At 49.1% G+C, this 27,270-nt stretch overlaps 1 protein-coding gene across 2 annotated transcripts in view; it reads right to left on the reverse strand.

The window, feature by feature from the left end:
• Positions 1 to 409: 409 nt before the first annotated feature.
• Positions 410 to 27,270, reverse strand: part of SPON1 (spondin 1) — a 251,717-nt gene continuing 224,856 nt past the window's right edge. The window contains exons 7-17 of one of the 2 annotated variants that reach the window (XM_023754511.1): positions 23,892 to 23,956; positions 13,115 to 13,316; positions 11,966 to 12,106; positions 11,679 to 11,723; positions 11,515 to 11,590; positions 10,363 to 10,545; positions 6,729 to 6,899; positions 6,474 to 6,641; positions 5,443 to 5,607; positions 3,806 to 4,066; positions 410 to 2,120 (exon numbers count right to left, since the gene is read on the reverse strand). In XM_023754511.1, coding sequence (XP_023610279.1) covers positions 1,957 to 2,120; positions 3,806 to 4,066; positions 5,443 to 5,607; positions 6,474 to 6,641; positions 6,729 to 6,899; positions 10,363 to 10,545; positions 11,515 to 11,590; positions 11,679 to 11,723; positions 11,966 to 12,106; positions 13,115 to 13,316; positions 23,892 to 23,956 — 1,641 coding nt within the window. In that variant the 3' untranslated portion in view covers positions 410 to 1,956. The remainder of the gene's footprint in view (positions 2,121 to 3,805; positions 4,067 to 5,442; positions 5,608 to 6,473; positions 6,642 to 6,728; positions 6,900 to 10,362; positions 10,546 to 11,514; positions 11,591 to 11,678; positions 11,724 to 11,965; positions 12,107 to 13,114; positions 13,317 to 23,891; positions 23,957 to 27,270) is intronic. The other variant, XM_006089580.3, reaches the window with a different exon arrangement.

Here is a 27,270-nt window from a genome sequence, read left to right on the forward strand (position 1 = left end):
GACGAGAGAGAAACATCGATGTGAGAGAGACGCATCGATTAATTGCCTCCCGCATGTGCCCCGACCAGGGCCAGGGATCAAGCCTGCTACTGAGGTATATGTCCTTGGGTAGAATTAAACCCAGACCCTTCAGTCCGTGGGCCGATGCTCTATCTACTGAGCCAAACCAGCTAGGGCTAAGCCTCTTATTTATATTACCTTCCTTTGTAGGGGGAGAAAGCGGTTTATTAAAGGGCCACAACAATGATGTTGGAAACAAAGCTCCAGGAACTCAAAGATGTGACAATAATGGCGCCTCCAGAATGAGGAAGCAAAATCCACATCCTTAGCTGAATAGGATTGAGGTGGATAACAACCGTAAACAGACCCAACCTTCTGACACTTCGTTCGTGTAAAAACACAAAAGACAGACCCAAATGAGTTTTTTATTGAACAGTCCCTCTTGGGTTAAAGAAAATAATACAGACTCAGGGCTATAGCATATACTACATGTTGTGTTTGAAAATATCCTGATGTGTTTAATGTAAATTCTTAAAATAGTGTATTCAAAGCATTGTATGCATCTCATTCATGATACATATTTGGATAAAGCATAATGAAAAAGACCTGCAACGGAAACAAAATGAATTTTAATAATAAATGAATAAGAACTGCCAATGGATTCAACAAAATGTCCTTTTACACTAATCCTTGGTAGTCAAGTCTCCCTGTTTGGTGCTGCTGAGTGCTGGGGAGGGGATGGAGACCACGGCCTTCCCTACGGGTGTGCCCAGGACCAGAACCCCAGGGTGGAGTGCTGTCCTAGGCTTAACTTCTCAGCAGATTTTCTTGCCCAGCTTGATTCTGTCATATTCTCTTCTCCCTAGATTCCTATCTTCTAAATGTCTTAGCCACACCTTTTCTGTCTACAGAAGAAAGAAAAAACTTTACATATAACATTTTATGATTTAAAAAAACCTCTTTAAAATACAGAGATACATTTTTATTGAAGAATGGCGTGGTGGGTGTTGGGGAGACTCAGCAAAAGGTTTGTTTTGCATAAGTAAAATATGTTAGAATTGGTTTGAAAACGTAAAGGTCTAGATGCATGTTGGGAGATTTTTAAAAACTCAGGTTTGGGATTGCTAGTGAGGCCCCTTTTGCTGCCTGGGCCTTGGTTCTGGTGAGGACCTAGTACTGGAAACGTCTTAAGACTGGCTTCCTAGGAGAATCATGGCAAAAAACAATTTAAAACAAGGCAAAAATCCTTTCTAGACATAGTGACCCTGTGCATCAGGTATAAGAACCGGCACCCTTATATTCAGATAAACCCGCCACCATTTCCTTTGGGCTATCAGGAACCAGTATCAGGAAAGAGAAGTGTATTCGGAATTTCTCAGTGAAAGAAGAAAGCCATCCAACTTCAATGCTCCTCTTCCTGTCTACCGTCTCCGTCTTCCCCAAGAACTATTGATGACCCAGGAGACTCAACAAGGGACCTCACGCTCCACTAAGGGAAAAGAGATGAGCAAACCATAGCTTCTTGCAAGAGAGGGCGGGCCAGAGAGAATGAGGGGATCTGCTCTCTTTATCTGAGGGGTGTGTTTCCTGCTGCACCCCGGGACTGAGGCACAGAGTCATTTCCAGACACAGTTGCCTCTTCCTGGAGGCCACGTCTCTGCCCTGCGCCCGGGTGGATGCTCTCGGGGGACACATTTCCGTGTGGTACAGGGTGGCTGACACATTCGTGCTGGAGGAGGACCGGCTGAGGGTGAGGGAGCCCTGCTCAGCCTGTGCCCACCAAGAAGTATACAGAAAGGATGTCCCTGGCACCCACAAGACCACTGGGCGAATGACACGGCGGAAATGACAACTAGCATACACGATTTAAATTGCCTTAAACAAACAAGCAAACAAACGATCCAGCCACCGGTGACTCTGGCATCTCGAGCGGGGCCCTGGATACTTGGACCCTTGTTAACAAGGGTGAACGTTGCAGGCTCTGATCTCCTTCTTGTCTTTGCAGCTGGTAAACTGGGAGCTCTTGAACCTCTTCTTGACAGTCATGTAGCGTTCCTGGATCCCCCCTCCGCACAGTTTGGTGCATTCCGACCAGGCTGTCCAGGGGCGCATCCTACAGCCTGAAAGCACGAGAAGCCGGGTTAGGCCAGCAGACATTGGGGCAGCACAGGGGTGCTGAATTCTAGCAAACAGCTGTCACATCTGGTTGTCTGGGCTTCTCCTCTGCTCTTGTACGAAATGAGTTGTTGAATTAAATAATGGCTAGAGTCCCTATTAGGAACTGATAGTTCCTAGGTGATAGACTGCAAATACTCTGCAGCTCCTCCCATCACCGGGCTGTCTGCTTCTCCACCTCTTGAATCGGGGCTTGATTATATGACTTGCCAATGGCTTGAAAAATAGCTGCTGGGGACCTTCCACGCCACATAAGAAAGCCTGGTGAGACTGATGGAGCAGGCCTGTGGAGGGGCCCCAGCCACCCTATCTGAGGCCCCAGAAATGCAGGCGAGGCCTGTGTAGACCTTCCAGCCCCAGGTGAGCCAGCTGCTGACAGTAACCACACGAAGGACTGAAGCTGGACCACAGAAGGTGCATCCAGCTGAGCCAGCCCAAGTCACTGAGCACAGAATCATGTTAATACATGACTTCTAAGTAGCTACTGTTTGGGGTGGCTTCTGAAGGCAGCAACGATGCAAGTTGCAATTAATCACTTCTTTCTCTTATGCTTTGCTCCCCAAGTATTTAGCCTCCTTCCCAAATACTAAGTAAACGCAAGTGTAATTTATTATTCTTCCTACATAAATGTGCCCTTCCCAAAGAAAATTTCCCTGAATCCCGGATATAAGGTTAGATCTTTTTTTAAAAAAAAAATTTCCTTGGCTTTCTCCATATGACTGCTTTGTAGAACCAGTCACGTTTATGATCCTTCAATACTATGCTGAGTTTCATGGAGGAGAAGAACCTGGCATAGTGTCTGCCTGGCACCTGGTGGGGCTCAAATGAGTGTTGACTAGCCGACCGACTACCATGTGCAACAGACAGCATTTCGGTGTGCAAGCAGCTTGCTATCAGAAAGATCATGAACTGTCAGATAGCTCCTTGTATGTGCATTTCTCATCGCCCTAGATGGAATGCCTTAAGGAAGAGAGAAGAAAAGGCTAATGTGAGCTGTGCTTTTAAAAACAGTGCAACGACATACCCTTAACCTTCACGTTTATGCAGGCACCTTCCTCACTCACTCTAGGGAATCCAAAGACCATCCATTGGCCTGCACCCAAGACTGAACCATGGATCTTCCCATCTCATTGTCTCATGGATTTACTGATGGTTTTGCAGTCTTGGCTGGGATCAGCTTATTCAGCAGTGTAGCCTCAGGTGGGGAGATTTAAGTCCTAAAACCCCCTCAAGTTATGCTGGAGGAGGGGGCACATAATCTCTCTCCCAGGCTACAAACAAAACTTAATAATTGGCTTTGTGCCTCCTCCAAACCACTCAACGTGTCTGTGAAAGTCGCTCTGGCTTAAAACCTTCACCTACAGAACCAAGTCTCCAATCCTCAGCGGGCCACTAGACCTTTCCTGGCCTGGTCCCCACCGCTCCAGCCGGGTTTCCTGCCGCTCCCCTTGTACTCTGCTCCATCTGCGTCCCATTTTTTGCTTGAACATACCACACTCTTTGGTATCTCTGTGCCTTTGCAATTACTATTCCTGCTCTAACTGGCAAACTCCTACAAGCTCTTTAAGACCCCCTTGCTTTTCCCCCGCTTCATTTCCCTGAACTCCAGCCTCACACGTGGGAGCAGTACCTGGGAACTGCTCCCCATCTGACTCTTCCCTCATCTGCTCACTCCTCCGGCTCTCTCGGGCCTCTCTCCAGCGCAGCTTCTGGATGGATGGATTTCGGCATTTCCGGAGGCGGCACTTTTTTCGCTGCACAGTCTCTGGGCAGGGTGCACCTCCAAACTGAGGCTCCATTTGGATCATCCGGGTTCGAATCATGTGGCCTTTCCCGCATGACTTGTTACATTCCGACCACTGGGACCACTCGGTGAGCTCACAGTCAGTGGCTGGCAAGACACAGAAGGGCATGAGTGCATCTCATGTCTGAAACAAGATACCGCCACTTACACTCTCCTTTGAACATCTCAAACCAAGCCTGTGAGAGCAGGTGCTCTTATCCCATTCCACAGAAGAAGAATCCAGCCCACACGGTTGGTAAGCAGGAGGGGCAGGATTGGTGCCCAGGTCATAACCTACATTTTATGGCCTCTCTGTGACTCAAGAAGGCTTGCGGGGTGGGGGTGGGGGGGTGGGGAGAGGACTTTGTGGATGTGTACAGAGCCTCTTGCCTTGCTCTGTGAGCTTCTGGCATAGATCTGAATCTGGGCAAGCAGCCTGAGTCATAAGGGAGAGGGAGCATGAAAGACGACTGCAAGTGCATTTCAGAGGAAGCCAAAAAGCAGATCACAGCCAAGTGTGTCTGACTTTCCAACACCTAAAAGAGAAGCTCTCCTGGAAAAGTAGCCAGAAAAGCAGGCTCTCTCCCCTCAGGATTAGTCCCCGTGTAATGCACACAGCTGATCGCAGATTTGGGAGGAGATGGGGTGGGCACTAAGCTTTTGAGAGCTTGGCTTGTTTTTCTTATCAAGGCTGCAAGGGTACAGGAGTCACTGACTCAGTGTCCACCCTTTGGTCATGGACAAATAAAATGGTCAGAGGGAAGAGGAATAAAGTAAAAAAGCTTGGAATATCCATTGGTTAGACAGCTGCTAATTGGGGATGAAGGTGAGGAGGGAAAGAACTAAGAAGTAAGGCTTACCGAGCCTTGTGCAAAGGGTTTTTCATCTAAATCTCCTGTTTAGACTACACAACAACTTGCGGTTTGTGTGCTTTGTAGATGGATGTGGGATCCTCATTACTAATGAGGAGACTGACTGAGAGTTTAACCAGTTAACTGCCACGTGTCCAAAACGGAAACCATCCTTGCGTCTATAGACGCTTATTTAAATTACTTTGCTAACACAGAGCCCTGTCGGGTTCGGCTCAGTGGATAGAGTGTCGGCCCACGAACTGAAGGGTCCAGGGTTCAATTCCGGTCAAGGGCACATACTTGGGTTGCAGGCTTGATTCCCAGCCTAGTTGGGGCATGTGCAGGAGGCAACTAATCGATGTGTTTCTCTCACATCAATGTTTCTCTCTTTCTCCCTCTCCTGTCCACTCTCTAAAAATCAATGGAAAAATATCCTCAGGTTTAGGATTAACAACCAAAACCACTTTGCTCACACAGAGATGGAAATCCAAGCTCTTTTCCCCTCCCCAGCAAACAGTTGGACATTTCGACCTAACACTGTGCTCCTGCACAGGGCTGGTTGGACATTTCGACCTAGCACTGTGATCCGGCACAGGGCTGGTTAACGGCGGGTGTGTGGGAGCCAGGACTTACGACATTCGGGCAGCATGCACTTCTCCACCTGCTCCAGCTCCTCATTACAGTCCCCGAGCTCAGCCAGAGACTTGAGCATCCGCTGGCGGGTCCGCATGCCCTTCCCACAGGTCACGCTGCAGTCGCTCCACTCGGACCATGGGGACAGCAAGCATGGGATGGTGTCTAGGCGGAGAGCCAGGTTTGCCACTGAGAATAAGCCCCCTTTGCTTTCTTTGATCCCTGTGCCCCCCACTCCCTGTCCCCACTCTTGTCCATGGAATAAGGTGAAACTGACTGGTAGATTCAGACACTCAAGTGAACCCCAGGGGCAAGAAGTGGCTCAGCAGATTCCTGCTGTTCTTGTCACTCTCCTGCAACTCCTCTGGCCCTGCTGGAGGCTGACCTGACATCACATGATACTGAACACACAAGTAATATGAATATACAAGTCCCCACTTGAAACACCACTGAGGGTCTGATTGGGTCTTATTAGAGACAGAAACCTCCCACACACCCCAGGAACCATACACTAAAAGTTAGGTGCAATGTTGCATCTTTGGACATGTGCGGAAACCCCTAGAATGTGTATGTACTCTGTGCATGTGTACATATGTGTACTGATGTGTGAGCCTATGTGCATCTGTGCACAGAGCAGGGGTGTAGTGTTTTATGGGGCCAGGCAAAGCCAATGTACAGGAGTGGGGAGGCCTCGGATGACCTGGGGAATGCACATGCCACCTGAATGTATCGTTACCCTCACAAAGATACTCCGGGCCCCTGTAAACATGCTGCAGGTGAATTCTATCCAAAAGTCACCATTTTGCCACCCAGCATTGCTCAGAGTGTCCCTCAAAGGAGGCCACTCTCTCTGGGTCTGGTTGACGTCCACACAGCTATGGCCTTCATCTTGATCCTAGCAGTGCCCTGCAAGGACGGTGGAACGGAACCTACCCCACCTCCGACCTTGATGGAGGTGGTAGTAGGGGGTGCTGTGGTCCCCCATCCTGTCCTTGTCTCCCTCCCCTGCCCCACCTCCCACGCCCACTCACGGCACTCGGGCATCATGCACTTCTCTGTCTGAGAGGTCTCGGCCTTGCACATGGAGCCGTCCGCTGGGCTCATCTTGACCATGCGGTGCCGCTTCTTCATGCCCATCCCGCAGGTGGCGCTGCACTCGTCCCACTCGCCCCACTCGGTCATCAGGCAGCTGCTGGAAGCTGGGGAGACCAGTGGCCTCGGAGTCATTGGTTGCCTCAGAGCCGGGCCCCCGCCCCGCCCCGCACACCCAGCGTCCCCGCACTCACAGCACTCCTCGTTGACCGTGCACTTCTCGGTCTCCTCCGTGGGCAGCGTGCACACAGAACCATCCTCCGGGAACTGCTTCACGTACCTCTCCCGGGACCGCATGCCCATGCCGCAGGAGATGCTGCAGGGCGACCAGGTGATCCACTCGGACATGGTGCAGGTGGACCCATCTGCAACACACGGAGCGGACGCTGCAGCCCCAGCGCCGGGCGCCAGGGGGCGCGCCAGACACGACCCGTGGGACCCAACTCCATAAGGGCAGGAATCAAAAGGAACCAGCTGGCTTTCAAAGGGGAGTTAGGCAGTTGAGAATGTAAGGGAACATAAAAGGTCTACATTTTAAAACCAGAAATGTCTCTAAGAGTAAATGAAATACTCTTTTCCAGGTACATGGGGCACTCAGTGAGGATTACTCCTTACTCCACGATAATGCATATGAAAGACACTTGGATGATAGAAGGATGACTATATTAATAAAAGGGTAATATGCTAATTAGACCAGACATCTTCCGGATGTCCTTCTGGACAAAGCCACAGTGGCAGGGGCAAGGCAGAGGTGGTTAGGGGCGATCAGGCTGGCAGGGGAGGGCAGTTAGGGGGCATCAGGATGGCAGGCAGAGGTGGTTAGGAGTCAGTGGTCCCAGATTGTGAGAGGGATGTCTGACTGCTGATTTAGGCCCGATCCCACATCGGGCCTAAACTGGCAGTCGGACATCCCCTGAGGGGTCCCAGATTGGAGAGGGTGCAGGCCGGGCTGGCAGCTGACCTTTGCATGAATTTCATGCACTGGGCCTCTAGTATATACATATTCTGAGGTACTGTGTAAGCTGTCAGTTCCCAGTCTAGAAATACAGATGAGAGAATTTTGTTCCCAAAGGAGAGAGCATGACTGGCCTTGAGACATAGGACCTGAGGGCTGATTTGTACCCAAAGAGCAAATTATATTAAGTGGCCGCAGGCACCTCAATGCCTCAGTTGAGGTTGATGACAAAGACGAGAAGACCTCAGCTACTAATAGGGAGCAAACGGTTGGGTGGGGAATTGAGAGAGAATGTCTGTGTGTGTCAGGAGAGGGGGGCATAGAGGAAGAATGAGGAAGGCCATGTTGATATCCTGGACTACCTACGGCTTTGCTCCCAAGAGTGGGTGTTAGCAAAGACCATGATCCCGTAGGAAACACTCAGGATGTTGGTGAAGAAGATAGCCAACCTCCCAGCTTGGCTTGTGGTCCTGTTTCCAAGGTGGTGGTGGTGGTGTGCTGCTCCAGTTGGAAGCACAGGTGTGTGTGTGTGTGTGCGTGCGCGCACGCTCTTGTTTAAAAAAGAGGAAAATGAAGTCATCCCTCTACCATCTCTCCGTTTATTCATGTCACTGAAGACACTGAATGCTTAGGCAAACACTCTGAGGTTAAAAAGAGGTGTAAGATATGGATCTTGTTCTACTCCAGAGAGAGGAAGAGGGGGGTGGGGGGGAGACTGACAATAATTCCAGGCATTGAAAATATGATGACAGAGGTAAGCCCAGGGAATTGGGGAGCATAGGAGCCGGGGGAAAGTCACCCCTTCTGGGAGTTCTGGGGAAGATTTCACACAAGAGGCACATCTGAGTGAACTCGGATGGGAAATGGATATTTGCATTTCAGGTACAGGAAACAGCTTATGCAAACACCCTGCAGAGAGTGTGTATGTGTGTGGTATTGGGAGATGAAGCTGGAAAGGAAGACTGGAGTCAGAGTGTGAGGCCAGCCTGCACATGGCCACAGGCTGCCACCTGCACATGTGTGGTGCCCACACATTGTCATTTAACCTTCGGACAGTGTAGCTACACGATACTGGTGGCACAGCAAGAAATCATAGCTGGTACCCACGTTAGACCCAGGGACAAAGCTAACTAAAGGTGCACGTACATCCAAATAAGATAATGATGTTCCGGTGTGATATGGGTGGAGGTTCAGGGTTTGGCAAGCCCCAATTCAGGCTGCCCATAACCTGGCAAGACGTTACCCTGAGCAGGAAGAATCCCTCACCACCAACCCCAGTGTCTTGTGAGAGGAAGAGGTTGGAGTCGAGAGGCGTCCCCCAGACATCCTCAGGTGCCTTAACTAACAACGTGTTTTCAGTACAATGTCCACTGCGTGGGGTGAGTGTCCGAGCGCTCATTTGCACCAGGCCTCCACCTTGGTTCTCCGCAGAACTATTTTGCCAGTGAATTAAGCGGAGGAGTTTGCACATTGGGCAGCGAGGAGCCACAGAGTTTTCAGCTAAGGAGTGACACGACCAGATCTTCGTTGGCAAAGGACCCTCCTAGTGGTGCCTGGACGTGGGCAGAGACGATACGGCCTGGGATAAAGGGCTGGCTCAGATAATCAGGAAGAAACCCTAACGATGGCTATTTTATTGTGGTTGCACAATACAACGTACACTCGTGAGGTCATATAATGAGTTCCAAATGTCCAAAGGGGTCCTTGCTTCTTTCCTGTTCTAAATGCTCCCCAAATAACCAGTGCAGAGGGGAGCCTGCTGTGGGCACAAGAGAACCTTATTTGACGGGTCGAGTAGCCTCTGGGGAACATGGACCCCAGGTACAAAGAGCAGGCTGACTTGCAGAAATAGAAAAGCATATCCTAAAATTCACTCCCCTCTGAGGAGTCTTATCGTGGGCACCGTTAACAAGAAACCACCGTGGAAGTGCGGCCAGGAGAGGTGCTTAGGCTGCCCCCCAGGAAGAGCCAGCTAGTGGATGACGTGCAGTGCGGGAAGCTCTCTTCAACCATCCCCAGCTTGGAAGCAGTTTTCTTCCGGCCATAAACCAGCTCAGTCTTCTCCCTTCCCATTGCCTCACTGCCCCTCTGAGATGGTTAAGATCACAGAGCACCGAGCAGAGATCTGCCCAGACAGAGAGAGGAATCGTATTCTGGAAAGGAGGCAGCTGACCTTTGCACAGCAATCAGCTTAGCGCCATCTGGAAGCCTGAGCCGTCCTGACATAGGGGCGCAAGCTCGTAGTTCTAGCCTGACCTTTGAGCAGTTGCAGACACACACACACACACACACACACACACACACACACACACACAGAGAGAGAGAGAGAGAGAGAGAGAGAGAGAGAGAGAGAGAGACTGAGGATTCCTGCAATCATCCCCCAGGCCCTGACACAAGGAAGCCAGTGTTCTGCCTCAGGCTCAGGCAGGACAGAGAGCCAGAGGGTCCTGACCCAGAATCAGGGCCAGGGACCTAGGTGCAATCTTGCCCAACCTGTTCATCTGCTTCTTTAAAATAGGCTGGAGTTAAGGCCCAGAGCAGGCTGTTTGTTATCTGTAATTTGTCCTGAGATGTTTGCTAGCTCTTCAGTAACGTGTGTATATTTTCTTCTGGTGGCTGGGGAAGGAGGCAGGTGGTCAGTCAATCTCAATAATCCATTTGATGTCATAAAATGTGCTCTGTGTTCAGAGGCCTGGAGCCACTGTTAGAGATGGGGCACTGACCTAGGTGGACCCCACTGACAACTGCAGCCAGGGTCCTGGTGCCCCACTACGGACCCGGCCTGAGTAGGTATGAGGGGCCGGCATCACCAGGCAGAACCCTTCCCTCCTGAGCTTCTGCCCGCCACCTGCTGGCCTGTGTTGCCTCCTCACCTTCGTCGCTGCAGCCCGGGCCCATGCAGGGCTGGAAGTCCTGGGTGTCGGGGCAGGGGACACTGAGGTCCAGCTGTGCCTTCAGCATGCGCTGCCGCATCCTCTTGCCTTTGTCGCAGGTGGAGGAGCTGCAGGCGGACCATGGGGACCAGTTGGAGTAGATGCAGGTTTCTGGGGTGTCATCTGGGAAGAGTAGGTGACAGGTTTTCCCTGGGAGCCTGTGGCTGCTGAGACTGGCCCTCTCCCCAGATAAGCTCATTGGGAGACAAGAAAATCCCTGCTGCCTGGCCGGCCTCCGTGAGCCTGGTACTCCTGGGATGGGAGCAAGCCGGTCCCTTCCCTTTAAAACCTTTATTTTAGCATTCCGCGGGTAGCTACAGAACCTAAGAACAAGTAAAGATTCTCCTGCTATCCCTTCCCCTCAACAAATGAACGTCTTCATTTCCCTCACCGTGGCAGACATTGTGGGCACATCACAGGCAATGGGGGGAAGCACAGGTTTTTGTGTGTTGCTGCTTCATCTTCCCATGATCACGATACACACATGGGTGTCATGATAAGAATAAGAGCAGCCGATGTTCACTGAGCACTTATTATGAGCCAACGTCATTCTAAGAACCAAACATGTTTTATCCCAATGGAGACATAACAACTCTCTCTGAGGCAGGTTCTGTTATGATCCCCATTTTCCAGGTGAGGAAACCGTGGCAGAAAGGTGAGGGAGATCCCATGAGAAAACCTGAGCCGCGGCCACGGCCCTGCCACTCCCTCCTGACTGTGGGATCTGGGCCTCACTCTTCTTGCTGGGGGAGTGGACTCACCCACGTCTGCCTCACAGGCCAGTACGAGAACCAAAGCAGGGAGCGGCCTGAGTACTGTGAGGCCTATGCAAATGCCATTGACACGATCATTTTAAAGGCCCGATGCTGTTGAGTGCTTATTCCAGGACCACACCTTCACCGGTTCCCTGAATCTTTGTGCTTAGTCTTGGCCTGGCTTTGGCTCATAGCTCTCAAGCAGAAATTCTCAAAGATGAGATGACCAAGTCAAAGGACACAAGTATTTGTGGCTTTTAAAACATGTTAGCAAATTGCTTTCCCAGAAGATGGGGCCAATTTAGGTTGCCACTGGCAACAAAGGGAAACAACACACCTTCATCTTTCTCTTCCGGAGCCAGGTCTGCTACTATATCATCCACGTTGTCCGGTACGATGTTGCATTGTTCCCCCTGCAAGAGAGCTTTACTCAGAGGGCTCACATTGAAGAATGGAACGGGTAGGGGGAAGAGGAGGGAGGATGTAAAATATAATGCCCACCCTGTGTATACAAGGCGGAGTTCTGGGTCGACATTTACAGTCTGACTGAAAAAAAAATGGCAATAAAGTCACAGCTTCCCATTCCTGACCCGGGGCAGATATTAGTAATTGATTGTGGGACTCATCATGAAACCTGAATAATTTGCATACTAGATACTCTGGGAGGCCCAGGAATCCTACATCCCGGGATATGCCAGGGACCCCATGATTCTAAAGCAGAAAGGGGGACTGTCTCCTCGAACCCTTGGTGGGAAAGGTCTCTGCCAGGGTGAGCTCTAACCCAGTACCTTCCGGGCGATTCTCTCGATGACAACTCTGGCTACTTGAGTGATGGACCCGCCCTCTGGATCGTAAAAAGGACTCTGAGGATGGTCCAGACTGGTCAGGGGCCGGATTTTCTCCTGGGGAATTGTGGGCCTGTTGGGTGACTGCAATGGGGAAAACAACAACAACAACAACAAAAACAGATACAGAGAGAGGGAAATAGAATTGGTTAAGAACCACAAAAGCAATTTTTTGTGTGTTTGCTTGCAAAGTAATTTGATTGTAATATGATCAGAACAAAAACATTGATAGGAATTTAACAAGTTTAACTGCTATTTATGTTATGGAATTCTATTCAGGCCATGTGTCGTGCGTGGAAATTTGTAGGTCTGTACTTTCAGATTCTCCCACGTACACGGTGGGATTACGCACAGATGAAGAGGTCCCCACAGCTCGGAAATGGCTGAGCCGGGCTGGCCTGAATCCAGAGCTCTTCCTACCAGCCCAGGCGTTGGCAAACCTTTGTCTGCAGAGGGTCAGATGGTAGATATTTTAGGCTTTCTGGGCCAAACCGTGTCTGTCGCAAGGACTGAACTCAGCTGTTACAGTGAGAAAACAACCCCAGACAACATGTAACCGAATATGTGAGGCCGGGTTCAAAAATTTTATTTCCAAATGAGGTGGTAGGCCGGATTTATCCCGTAAACCACAGTCACCATCACCTGTTCTCGATTGTTCTACCACTGGTTTTCTGATGGCTCCATTTTGATGTTGGTGTATTGACCATATCTGAGAAATATTGGCATTCAGGAGAGATTCCAAACTCCTTAGCCTGGCTGTGCAGAAACCTTCGGCATATGGTCCAGTCCCCCCTTTCTTCCCTCTCTCCCCGCTTCCTCCATGCAGTGCCCTTCGCCTGCTGTTCCCTTGCTCACCCATGAGTGGCTCTTTAGCAGATCCCCTCTCTGTGCCCTCCTGACTGGCCACACGGACACTGTCCAGAGCCCAAATCAGACTGTGTGTGAGGACGTGGTGATGAGACCGCGCTGGCCTCCCCCGCCACACTGTGAGTTCGTCTAGGACACGGCCCGGGCCAGATTCACGTCTGGGTCCAGGACGCCGGGACGGAGGCGGGCAAGGTTTGTCACTCACCACCCCAGGCACACGCCTACCTCGTAGGTCACCCCGCTGTCAGTGCCCGCGTCCCAGGGAATCAGGTCCTGCACCAGCTTCTGCACCCAGCCGCACTCCTTGGTGCACAGGTCCTCGGCAGACAGGCCCACGTTCCAGTCGGGGCTGGGGCCCATCATGGTCAGGAAGGACATTAAGTGGCGCGTCCTGTCCACGGAAAATTCAGCCGAGGGTGCTGCTCTCCTGGAAACCAAACAGAGACCATTACATGAGGGGGTCCAGGGGTGCACACTCTGAGGGACATCTGGCCAGACCATGTAAAGCAAGCATGTCAAACCCGCGGCCCACAACGAATAATTTTGCGGCCCAGCCAGTATAACGGTATGTAAGAAACGTTTTAATAATAATTTTGTAACTTAATTTTTACAATATCCTGTTATGCATAATTATTAATAATGAACCTCAACGTTCGCTAATGACTGATTACTAGAATCGTGTTGCATTCATTTCCCTTACACGCCTTAGGCGCAGGCGCACCATTTCTCTCCACTAATAATAGCAGGGAATATTTTAGCAGCCGATTGCCACATCGTTAGTCTTGGACTGACTTGTTTGGTGTGTGCAACAGGAAATATTTTGCTTTTGGAGAACAAGAAAAATAGGTTTAAATAGGTTTATTTGCGTTACGCTTATTAATTTGTGCAGTTATTCAGTGTCTGGTAAGTTAATGTTCAAGAGAAAATATTAATTTTTATTAAAATGTTTTATTATTTTATGTTAATGATGACTCATTTATTTTAGCCCTTTGTATTCAGCATGTCTCTATCGAAATAAAACTACATTTATTTCTATGAAAATGGAAGCTTTTGTTTTTTTGAGGCCCACATAAACTTAAACCTTGTTTATTTGGCCCGTGTTAGCCTTTGAGTTTGACATGCCTGGTGTAAAGGATGAAGGCACGGGAAGGCAGATTCTCGGTCTCCCCGTGCCTTTGGCCATGAGTGGTTTACACCATTCTCTCTCCTGGGTTTATCCTTTGGCCACACGTAGAGAGAACCATATGCTGCCATCTTATCTACTTTTTTTTTTTTTAATCCTCATTCAAGGATATTTTTCCATTGATTTTTAGAGAGAGGGAAAGACAGAGAGAAATATCAATGTGAGAGAAACACATGGATTGGTCGCTTCCTGCATGAGCCCTGGCCAGGGCCCGTGCCCTTGACCAGAATCGAGCCTGGGACCCTTCAGTCCGCAGGCCGATGCTCTATCCACTGAGCCAAACCGGCTAGGGCCTATCCACTTTTAATGTGTACACAGCACTTACTATTACTTTATTTATTTGTTTAGCTGTTTATTGACTAGGAAAGGAGGGCTTTTGTCTGCCTTCTTCATGGCTTTAATTCCAGTTCCGGTAACAGTGCCTCGCACGGAGTAGATGCTCTGTAAATGTTTCTGAATAAATGAATGAATAAATACTTTGTGCTACATGTGAGCCCAGCTGTGTTGGATGTGAGATGAACTTTACAAATAAAAACTGGCTAACAATGCCCTAAGCCCTTTCTTATACATTCTCATCGAATCCTCAGAACGGGAAACCCGACTCCAATTTATGGATGTGGAAACCTAGGCTCAGATGGGTTATGTAATTTGTCCGAAGTCACCAAGTGAAGTGGTAGAATGGAGACCGCAACCCAAGTCCATGCAAGGTCGGTGTCCTTTCATCATCCAGTTCTGAATCCTCCACCCTGCCCCTTCCTCACTGTACTGCGATCTACACCAGATCCCGCTGCCTCCATGGCCCCGCCCCGGCCCGACTCACAGCCGTGCTCTCCAGTCGGCCAGCGGGGACCGGCTACAGAGCCAGGTCCCTGTGCTGCTAAGCAGTCTTAGGAGTGGCCAGGGCTGTAGAGATCAGGCAGGCGGCCCACCGAGGAGCCTGGCGGAGGATTAGAGTCAGTCGGCACACCCTGCGTGGCAGACCTGCGGTATTTTATTTCCCGCCCCCCAGGACAATCCTGCGGGGTTAGAATGATTACATCGCTTTGTAGAGAAGAACGCAAAGCGTCTATAGAGGTTCATGAACTTAGCGACAACAGCGGGCCGAGGTTGGAAGGCAGCTCTGCCTGACGCCACCCCCCCAGGCTGCGAACCGCGGGGAATCCTCGGCTGGGGACCAGCTCGTCTGCTCAGTCCAGCTGGCAGCTGGGCCACCTCAGCTGTTTGGGAGTCCCTGTGTCCCTCTGTTGGGACCAGCTGCTTCTGGCTGCCCTCACCTGTCCCCGGAAAGCATGGACTCCAGCCTGGTTAGGAGCCATGGAACTGGACCCCTTGGGCCCTGGCAGGCCAGATGGGATCAAACAGTGGGCATCGCAGAGAGGGAAGCCCGGGTGCATCCTGGCACTGCCTCTCATAGCTGCGCAGCCTTGGACAAATTTCCAAACCTCTCTGTGCCTCAGTGTCCAAACCTACAACATGGGGATCCCCACGTGGGTTACTGTGAGTGTTCAGGGAGATCACGTGCTCACAGCACTCAGCCCGGGGCCTGGCACTGAGCTGTTATCATCATGCCCGTTTCCTTCCCCATGCCCGCGTGTCCTGGCAGGCAGGTCAGTGGTTTTAGCAGCTTCCTTAAAGACCTGGTTCCTGGAAGACCTGCGTCCGGGGAGCTGCAGCCTTGCTCACCTAGGGACTGAGAGGACACAGTCCGGGGCCAGCCTTCCATGAGTGCCCGACAGAGAACACTGGCATCTGGGCAGGGCTGCTGTACGCCCCAGCCCTCCTTGGCCCTTGGCCTCTGGAACCCAGCAGCGCCTCGGAGAGCAACCTTCCTCTTCCATTGCCATCGAGACCATCCTCTCCACCTATTACCTTTCCAGCTCCCTGGGCATGTGGCTTTGGGTCAGGTTAGTGGTTCATGTCCCGTACCCCACTGGTCACACTATTCGCCATGATAACCCAAGGGGACAAAAGCAGCTCTACTGAGGAATCCAGAGCTAGAGAAACCAAACCAACCCCCATCCATCTACACTGCCCAGTGATGGATGCTACCAGCTAAGAACCTTGAGTTTTATAAGGACTTATGCAAACTGTTCTTTGCAAATGCGTTTTGGCCAAATCTGCAACCTGAGTGAGGGATCCTATAATCCTTGGTATGCATTTCAGGAGGCAGGAAACGGGCATCAACCAATCCTTGCACACACACCTGACCCAAGGCTGGGTAATATGGTACATGTGAATCTATAAGGGCCTAGGAGCGGCTTTCTAATCTTCAGCTACACCCTGCTCTTTTCTTGCCCCCTTGACTGGAAAATTCACCCCCTGACCGACCGACCGACCGCTAGCTTACATAACGTGTCCTGCGGGAAGTGCTTCCTGACTTCACCGCAATTGCTGAGGACCCCGGTGCACCTTCTCAGAGCATGTTGAACTCAGTGTTTCCATGGAGTGTCTTGTTTGATTTCCACCTTCCCGACTGGGCTCCTAGAGAGTGGGGGCCATTTTTGTCTTGGGCACAGCTAGATCCCAGTGCCTGGCTTAGGACTCGGCGCGCAGTGGATTCTCCTCAAAGAGTCGTTGAAATAAATGAATTAATCTAAGAAATGAGTGTGAAGCTCTTGTACTTCCTTTGACCTTCAAATTTAATTTAAAAATCACCTCGACGTATTTATTACTTCGATAATAAAAATGCTATTTAAAATAATGAAATGGATAAGAATATACGTAAATTTTCCTTAGGAAATGCTAGATATGATCGGAGTTCTTTAATTTGTCCAAACCATAATTAAAATTCTTACTCATGCTTTCTTATATGGCACATTTCCCCATATTGGTTTCAGTTTTCTATGTGGGATTTAAATTTTAATCAGCTTTCTAGCAAAGATGTGGTCATATCATATACTGAATATGTTCTAAAGCATGATAATTAAAATGATGCAATATTCAGGATAAGAAATAAATATAAATTAGTGGCACAGACTGGAGTTCCCACGAACTTTAGAGAAGATTTATTCCAAATTAGGGGGAAAGAAAAGATTGTGCAACAAGTGGGGTTCGGCTAACTTAATTGCAATTTAAAAATATCATATTCACATTTAATATCACACACACACACACACACACACGCATATCCAGTGTTAAATAGAAAACAATCAGAACAAAGAAAAAAATGTCAAGTTTTCTGATCTGTTAGAGAAAGTTCGTTTTTCAGCTTTGCAATAGTAAAAGCAATCACAGAGGTAACATTGAATTAGACACCAACTAAAAACATCTGTGTCATGAAAACAGCAGCATTGAGTTAGAGATAAATAATAACATGTTGGCCAAAAGGTCTCCCTCTAGTCACACTAAGTTAGTGTGACTGACAAATGTTAATATCTGTTGCATCTCCAGAGCTAATCCAAATCCGTAAGAAAATAGCACAATCTCAAAAGATAAGAGGAAACATTTCTAAACAGAACTTCCAAAAACACCACAAAAGAGGCAATAAAGGGTTTTATGAGACTCAGGTCACTGGTGACTCAGGTCACTCATATGATGAGTTCTGTCTCCTCATCATGTATTTCAAATAATCCTCAATAAAGAGCTTTTGGTGTTGCAGAAACTCAATCATACCACTAGAGGGCGCTCTATCCATGCACTAGGCTGAAATCCTGGGTGCGTGGAGGAAGGGTTCCTGACGTGGAAAACTGTATATAACCTGGAGGCATCTAGGGCTCCGGGTCCATCTGGCTGATTAGATCCTCTGGTCCAGTCTTCCTTTACAATCCTGAGGACATCAGTGGGTCTGAGCAAGTGCTACTGGGAGCAGGGAGGGTGCTGTGCCTTCAGCCGTGGCGAGAGATGCCTCTGACCTTATGGCTTGGGTGATTATGGGGCGGGACCTCCAGAGGCGGGATTTCTGGTGAGGGTGACCGTGTCTCCAATACACTCGCCTCACCATCTGTCTCTAAAACAGGGACCGTTGTCTAATCAAATGTTAATCAAAACAGAGTGGCCGGAATAATTAAGGGAACTCATTATGTGAAAAGGAATGTAAATTCTTTAAGATACAATCTCTACTATTTTATTTTTTAAAGAACTAGAATTTCTTTTTAAGAGTTTCAGTAATTCCTCGCATCCAGACTAGACCAGAGGACCTGGGTGGTGGACACTCTGAATTGATTTGCAGGAACCCTGGGCATTTTCTATTCCAGTGCCAGAGGAACTAGTGACGGATGTGGGTTTCGTTGAGAATTTGTCTTTCCCGTCTCTACCTGCGCTCTGGGCTGTGGGAGCCACAGCTTGATTTATTGAGCTAAACAAGTCAGCAGCTAATTTGTTCATTGGTGGCTGTCCTTGGAGAAGTGGTCCTGTGGATAAAGATGAAGATCATTGAAAAACAAGTCAGCTTCCACGGGCAGGACCTGGCAAAGTAGGTCACCCTGGCTTTCCGCTGGCCCGAGGGAGGCTGGAATCCCATTAACCTCAATCGAGAGCGGGCTCAGTGAGGGGGGGCAGGGCTGCGTCTGCAAAACAAAACTTGGCTGCGTGGAGGCTTCTAATTTGACTTCCTAATGAGATTTGGAAGGGGGAAGGGGAACATGGGGTAGGTGCTGGGGAATATCAAAGGAAAACAGCTTTCCCTTCACCAGCTGATAGCCCTGAATGGAGAGGGTTTGGGTGTTTGGGAGGTCTGAGTGTTTGCCATCAGTTAATTCTGTTTCGCTGGGGGTCTTATCTTAGGACGTCTGAGGGATGGGTGAAGGGTGCCCAAACATTTTTTCCCCCAATTTTTCAGACAGTCTCTCCAATCTTAAAAAAAGAAAGAAAGGAAGAAAGAAAAGCAAAGAAGAAAAAAGGTCCATTGATTCTTTCAACCCCTTGGAGCTCCTGCCCAGTCTCTTCTTTCACAGCAAACGTCACTGGCTGTCTGTACTCACTGACTCCATAACCTCGTTTCCTGTGCACATTTCACCCTGTTCCAGGCTGTTTACTTCCCCCCATTCACTCTACAGAAATGCGTCCCAGTGAGGTCACCACTGGATCTTCATGTTGATAAATCCAACGGGCATTTTGCAGCTCTAATCTCACTTGATTTCTCATCTACACTGGACACAGGCTGAGCACTCTCTCCTCAGGTGCTTTCTTCACGTGGCTTCCCTGACACCAGGCCTCCTTCCCCAGTTTCTTGCCTATTCCTTTCCTGTTTCCTTTGCAGGTGAGTCCTCCTCAGCATTAAATGTTGGAGCTCCTTGGGTCTCACTCTGAAGTCCTTGACTTAGTTTCAAGCTCTCTCTCATCCAAACCATGTTGCTGTCTCCCATTCCTTGTTGACTCAGTGTATAATCCGCCCCCCCCCCCAGGACTTTCAGAGCTTCACAGTTAACTGTGTACGGATCGCCTCCAACTGGATATCTTGAAGCCATTTCCGACACATCCCATCCAGAACTGAATTCACGATCTTCCCATTGAACGTCATCTGATGTTCCATATCTTATGAGAGGCCCCACCAACTCAATAATTATGCATCTTGCCCTGTCTGCCTCTCTAATCCTCCTTACCTAACTGATCACCACAGCCTGTCCATCTCTCAGGTCTCTGCGCCTCCCCATCTCCACCACCACCCCCCTAGTCAAAGTCACTTAATTCTCCCTGAACCTCTGCAACCGCCTCCTCACTGGGCTCACCTCATCTCCTCTTACCCTTTTCATATTGGAGCCAGAGTGTTGTTATTTTCACCTAAATCTGATCATGTTGTCATTCCGCTCAAAACCCTTCAATGATTTCCCATTACTCATAATGTAAAAATCAAAATCCCTGATGTTGCATGGGTTGGCCCCACACCAAGCTCAGCTTTGATTTCTGGATATAGTTATACCATATACCCTGTTAGTACTTTATGCTCTGCTCCCTCCTCAGGGCTTTTGCACATAATGGTTTCTCTAGACTTTCTAGAATGTTCTCCTCTTGCGTTGCTTCTTTACCTAGTTAACTCCTATTGATTCCTTAACTCTTAGCTCAATTCTCATTTCCTCAAGGAAGATTCCTCTGACCTCCCCCCACCCCCAGGCTGGGTTGAGGTTCCAATCACACACTCTGATGGCAGCTTATGTCTTTATTTCACAGACATGTCACATCTGTCATCATTGGTGAATGTCTCTCCCCCCTTTAAACTGTAAACTCCATGAGAAGCTCTGCTTTGCTCACCACTGGATCCCTAAGAACCTTTCACTGTACTTTCCTTTGGAGACCCCAATAAAATGTTTGTTGAAGCAACTAAATGTTTCAGTCATCCTTTTCTTTTTAAGTTTAAAAAAATTGATTTCAGACAGAGGTAGAGAGAGAGAAAGAGAGGGAGGAAGGGAGGGAGAGAGAGAGAAAGAAACATTGATGAGAGAGAAACATGGATAGGCTGCCACCTGCATGCTTCCTACTGGGGATGGAGCCTGCAACCCCGCATCTGCCCTGACCGGGAATCGAACTGAGACCTCCTGGCGCATGGGATGATGCTCAACTAACGGAGCTACACCTGCCGGGCTCAGGCATCCCTGATAGGACACAGGGTAAGTGAAAGTTAAGACTCTGTTTTTTGTTTGTTTGTTTGTTTTTGGTGGGAGTAAGACAATTTGGCGGTCACACTGCTATTTCATGCTGCTCAGAAGTCCAATTGACCTATAAGTTTTGATTGATTAAGAAATGGCTAATGAATGGTTACTTAATTGTAGTGAGAGCGTAGGCACTGGAGTCAGCTGGATACTGTTTGAATTCCAGCTCCTCCACTGATGGAGCTGTATGCTGAGGGCAGACCTGTCATACCACCTCCGAGCCTCAGTCCCATCATCGGTAAAGTGAGGGTCATAATCCTTGCGGGGCTTATTATGGGGTTAGTGCAAGGATTACGTGGGATAAGGAAAGTATGTGCCTCGTAGGGTATCTGGAAAATAGTAGCTGCTCAGGGTAAAAGGATTTCTCTCCGCTTCCTTTCTTCTCTCCCTTCCTCCCTCTTTCCTTCCTGAACCATCTTGCCTTACAGTTTACATCTTTCTAAACCCAGGCTCCTTAAGGGAAAATGGTGTAAGGTTTCCTAACTGTGTAATTTGTCATCCACAAACTCTGTGGCCCAGATGCCCCCAACCCCTTCCTGGCTTTGAGCCCCTGCCTGTTCAGAGAACCAGAGGTGAGGAACTCTTCGCATCCAGGTTCTGGGAGCCTGGGAGCTGGGGGAAGCTGAGGAGAGAGCCTGAGCAAACAGGATTCAGAGTGGCCATGATTGATGTGAATTATGCAAAGAGGGCTAAGGGCTTTGTGAATGCACATCAGTGTTGTTTGGTGGGATAGCGTGAGACAGGCAAATGCCCGCCCACTAGTCGAGAGCACAGGGCAGCAGGCACTGCCGCTATTGCTTCTTGATGGAAAGGCACTTCCAAGCCTGGGCAGGTTTTCAACTACAGGTGACCCTTGAATAACAAGTGCCCGGGTCCACTTAACAGGGTGGGGCAAAGTAGGTTTATCATTATTCCTATGGAAAATAACACAATAGTCAATAATAATACAGGAATAAACTTAGTTTTTCACGTACTCATAACCGTAAGCCTACTTTTACCTTATATATGGGGAATTTTTTTCAATAAATACATATAGTCCTGTAGGACATGTATTTTCTCTTCCTGATGATTTTCTTAATAACATTTTTCTTTTTTCTAGCTTACTTTATAGTAAGAATACGGTGTACAATAAATAAAGCATGTAACTATGTGGCAATCGACTGTTATGTTAATGGTAAGGCTTCTGGTCAACAGAAGGCTATTAGTAGGTAAGTTTTGGGGGAGTCAAAAGTTATATGTGGACTATCAGCTGTGCGAGGGTTGGCGCTCCTAACCCCTGTTGTAAGGGCTAGCTTACTCTGGTCTCAACTTCCTCAGAGGCGATCCAGAGCAAGGCTTGGAGGTCACAGCAAGCTAGAAGAAGCCTCCATGCAGCCAGCTGCGCTGCCCGTGGTCAGCTGTCTTCAGGCCTCCACTCAGGGCCTCAGTCCCACCAGACCGGACTCCAGGGCAAGGAGCAGCCTTCCAGACTCAGCCCCTTGGCGCCTCCGGCACAAAGACTTCATGACCTCTCTCTGACCTGGGCTGGTGTGGGCTCCTTCTCTGGGTTCCCACCACGACACTTATCCCCTGGAGTGCACAAGGCTAGCACAGTGCCATTATAGTATTCATATTCTGTGCATATGGTGCCACTTGGACTTGCGCAGAGCAGACCTGGAGTGGCAGAACTCTGTGTATTGTCTGTCTCCCTCTTGGCTGGCCATTCCAAAGGGCGGGGACTGTGTATAGGGCTGGCCCATAGTAGGGGATGAGCCATTAGTTTCCTGAATGGTTAAACAGGTGGGCACCAGGCGCCTGGCAACAGTTTCCCTGCCACCAGCTGGTCATGTGTGAGTGCTCCTCCTCCCTCCGCTCCTGCTGGAGTCTTCCTTGTACTTCCTTTCCTACCATTTTGTGTTTGCCTTTTCTCCCACTGAGTATCTCACACATCCCCCATGTTGTTGCCATCTTCATCAATGTCATCGTTAGTGGAAGCAGACTGCTCCACAGAGGGGCCAGCCAAGCCATTCTCATAAACCATTTTCTGGTGCTAGACCGGGAACTTTGTCTGCTCCAGACTTTGTACCCATAAAGGATAAGTAATACCAAGCCTTGTTCAAAGAATTTCATGGGATTCAGAGTGGCCGCAGTGAGGTGCAGAGTAGGGAGCAGTAAGACATGAGCCCCCCCAAAAAGGAGACAGGGGCTGAAGCGTGTGATGCTCCCTGTGTCCTCTCAGGTGAACTGAGGAGTGCAGACTTGATCCTAGAGGTCACGGAGGGATTCTGAGTCAGGGAATCAGACTTGAATTCTTAAAGATCACTCTGGTAACAGTGTGGATGAGGGATCAGATGGGGGAGCCGTAGAAGAGGGGAGAATTGGAGTAGACCAGGTGAGAAACTAATGGTGGGAGAATGGCCAGGTGAGGACTGATTTGTGAGATACTCAGAAGGAAGCACCAATAGGAATCAGTGATGGGTTTCGGGTGTTTTTTTTTTTTGTAAAAAATATTTTTATTGATTTCAGAGAGGAAGGTAGAGGGAGAGAGAGATAGAAACATCACTGATGAGAGAGAATCCTTGATCAGCTGCCTCCTGCACACCCCCAACTAGGGATTGAGCCTGTAATGCAGGCATGTGCCCTGACCAGGAATCAAACCATGACCTCTTGATTTATAGGTCAATGTTCGACCACTGAGCCACACCAGCCAGGCTCAATTTTGGATATGATGAATTCAAGGTCCATGTGGGCCATCCACAGAGAGGTGTCCAAGAAATTGATGGATGGATTTAGCTTCCTACCTACGTACCTACCTGGGGGAGTGGTAGTTTGGGGAGCCATCAGCATAACGGTAGTCACCAAATGCATGGGAGAATGAAATCTCCAAGAGATAGAATAGACAGAAAAGATGGAGACTGAGAGTGGAACCTGGGGTAAACCTGGCTTCCCATGAGGCAGATTTGCTTAGAGTGAGCACACGTATTTGTGGCTGAGAACATAAGTGAATACCTACTGGTTAACCCTTATTCTGAGTTGATTCCTCTGCAGTGTTAGAGCCATTGGAGGAAACAGAGACCAAGCCTGCATCCCTGAGAAGATAGGGGCACCTGTGATACTGCACCTCACCTGTTTGTCCATCTAAGAGGTGTTGCTGACTTTAATGGCCCAATTGGCCTGGGGTGGCCGTTAGGTGGGTGGCTCTGAGGACAAGGCCAGGACAGGGGCAGGGCAGAGCCAGGGTCTGTCTGTTACTTACACGTTGAGAGGCTGCCAGGCTGGCCACTGAGCTTTGGCTTTGATGACGGTGAGGACCTCATCGCTCTGCAAAAAACAAACCACAGACACTTAGTGAGGAGAGCTGGGCTCATGGGAACAAAAGGGCTTTGACATGGTCACACTGTCTACTGCCCCTCACTTACCTGCTATTGAGGCTCTTCCTGCACAGGTGTGGGAGCCATCCAGCCCCAGGGTGGGCAAGCCAGGGAGCCCCGGTAATCCCAGGAGGTGGGGCTGAGTGTCCAGTGTGCCTGGTGCGTCCTGGGCACCAATGAGTCCATTGAGCCTGGTTTGCAGCTCAGCCCATCTCCTCCCCCACTGGAGCCAGGCTCTGACCTGGACTCCTCCTTGGATGGCCAGACTTCCATATTGTGTCTAGCCTGGAGGGAAGACTGTGTGCTCTGCCCAGATACTGACTGGGGCCTGGACTGTAGCAGGAGCTGCAATGCAGCCAACAACTGGCCCCAACAATTGCCACACTCAAGGCCTTTCCTGCTGTTGAGACTCAGGCACCGGATTAAACTCCTTGGGTTGAGGAGGCCAGAATAAAGCTGGGGGGCCCACACTCCTGTGCCACTCATGTTATTATGCTCCATTTTGCTTTGGACAGTGTGTAGAGCACCTTTAACGTCTAAGGACCTAAAATATTCTTTGAGGAAGAACCTAACGTTAACATTTTGAAGGCAAGCATTAAGTCATCATGGGTGGTGGGGGGGTGGGGGGAAGGATCTGAACTTTGCTGATCTTGCTAAACTCTGAGATTTGTTTGGGTTTTTATTTTCAATTACACACTGGGAGTGAGAGGGTATCACACTCTTTTCAAGGCTTAATACTGCCATAGTCCAAATTTGGCTTTGGCTGGGGATGTTCCCCAGAGTGGATTCAGCTGGTCTGGATCTACCTCCCCTTCCTCTGGCCTGGGCTCAGCAGTGTTCACACACCACTGCCCATTACACACCGAAAAGCCCAGGATGTCACCAGCTGGGGAAGCAAGAGTTTTGCTGTTGACTGAACAGGTCCCTGAGCTCCAGGAGGGCAGAGACTTGCTTGGTTGGCTCACAGCTCTGCCCTAGTTGTTTTTTTTTTTTAAATATATTTTTATTGATTTCAGAGAGGAAAGAAGAGGGAGAAATAGCAATGATGAGAGGGAATCATTGATTGGCTGCCTCCTGCACACCCTCTACTGGGGATTGAGCCTACAACCTGGGCATGTGCCCTGACTGGGAGTCGAACCATGATCTCCTGGTTCATAGGTTGGCACTCAACCGCTGAGCCACACCAGCTGGGCTGCCCCAGTTCTTAGAGCCATGCCTGGCTGTGGGTGCCTAGAACATATTTGGAATGAGTTGGTGGATTTCTTCTTAGTTCAGTACCTTGCCCAGAAAATCCCACTGCCCTGAGGAAACTGGGAGGAGGTCAGAGGTGTCTCCAGGATCAGGCCCAAAGATTAGAAAAAGCCTTTGATCTGACACCTTGCCTGGAGCCCAGGAAGGAGTGGGTGGGTGGTGGGCCCTTGAGAAGAAGGAGATCAGCCAGATCCAGGTTGGCCTGGGCGCTACAGGGACCAGCCACAGAGGCACCCCGTCCACTGCCGCCCCGGGGAACCTTGCAGCCTCCTCCTGAGCCCAGGCCTCCCTGGGGTTCCCTCTTTTAATCAGAGGAAAGATTCACTGGGTTCACAAACACCCCACATTCACACATCTTCAGGGAGAGCATGTCTAAGTCCTGAGAGGTTTACACTTCTCATGAGAGACATTCTTATTTGTTGAGAATGTCTCCCTGATTCATTCCTAGTAAATATCTGTTGAATAACTGAGAGAAGTTGCTTATCATGAAGTCACTTGTGAGACCTAACCTATCTCCCGAATGCCAGTGCTGGGTCTCCCATGACCTGGGTTTCCTATGGTCATCTCATATATTCCACGTCCCACACTGAACTCTTCATCTGACCCCGGAGCCCTGATCCTCATCCAGCGGTGCCATCTGGCCTAAAGGCACATCCACCCGCTGCCTGAACCAGACACCAGGAGTCGCCATTATTCCTCCGTCTCCCACCCCTTCACAGCAGTCAGGCCCCAAGACCCACTGTGTTCACCGCCTGTGAACCCCTCCACAGTCTCCTCACTGGTTACTTAGTCTCCTGTATCTTCTTGCTTTCCCCCAACCCAACCTCCCCCAACCTACCCATTCCTTGCCTAAACCCTTCAGCAGCTCCCCACAACTTCCATGATAATTTTTAAATTCCTGGTATACATTTTTGATTTTTTTTTCAAATATATATTTTTTTGAGTTCAGAGAGGAAGGGAGAGGGAGAGAGAGATAGAAACATCAATGATGAGAGAGAATCATTGATTGGCTGCCTCCTGCATGTCCCCTACTGGGGATCGAGCCCACAAACCAGGCATGTGCCCCTGGCCGAAATCGAACCCGGGACCTTTCAGTTTGCAGGTCGATGCTCTCTCCACTGAGCCAAACCGGCTAGGGCCTTTTTAGATTTTTAATTTCAGAGTAATCCATGCTTATTGTAGACAAAATTAGCACCACAGAAGCACACAATGTAAATGTTGAGCTCTTTCCACTTTAGCATCTACCCTGCCTTCTGCCTCCTTCTCCAGAATGTTACAGTTTGGGGTGTATCATTCCAGGCCTTCTACTATGCATATGCAACTGTGTGTGTGTGTGTGTGTGTGTGTGTGTGTGTGTGTGCGCGCATATATTAGATACAGCTTTCATACTGAATATCTTATTCTGCACCATGATTTTTATATTTTCCCTTAATATTACATCATGGGAATCTTTCCATGTCAGTAGCTACAGCATCGTAGCTCTCCTTTTGTTGATTTTTAAGACATTGAAGATCTTCAAATTATGGTAAGCTTGGTCAAGACTAATAAAAAAGAAATCCAGGAGACGAGATACTGTCTGATGATGATCATTTTGCCCTCGAAAAAAAATGCTTTACTAAAAAGAAAAAAATAAATCAGTGTGCGTGGAGTTACGGTGGCTTTGCATTGCAATTCAATCTTGGTTTTCGAGTCCTAACTAATGACATATTGATTTTGTTTTTTGCAGAATAACTCAACAAAAATTGTTTGGACCCATCATTAGTGTTTATTTATGGTGATGAAATTCTGTCTAGTTTTCAGAGCTATGGAGGCCCGGAGGATGGTGGGTCCGCGCGTGTGGGCATTAGAACAGCTTGCTGCTGGAATTTGTTTCATCTGGTGGTTCCACACCATCTGCAGGATCAACTGCTTATTGTTCCTTGTTTGCGATCATTCGTGTCATCCAATGAAACAGGAACGCACGAGCCTTCTGCACATTCATTTTAAAGCGAAATATTTTTTGTTGCTGCATCA

The sequence above is a fragment of the Myotis lucifugus genome, unplaced genomic scaffold, assembly GCF_000147115.1.
Source record: "Myotis lucifugus unplaced genomic scaffold, Myoluc2.0 scaffold_61, whole genome shotgun sequence".
Taxonomy (NCBI): domain Eukaryota; kingdom Metazoa; phylum Chordata; class Mammalia; order Chiroptera; family Vespertilionidae; genus Myotis; species Myotis lucifugus.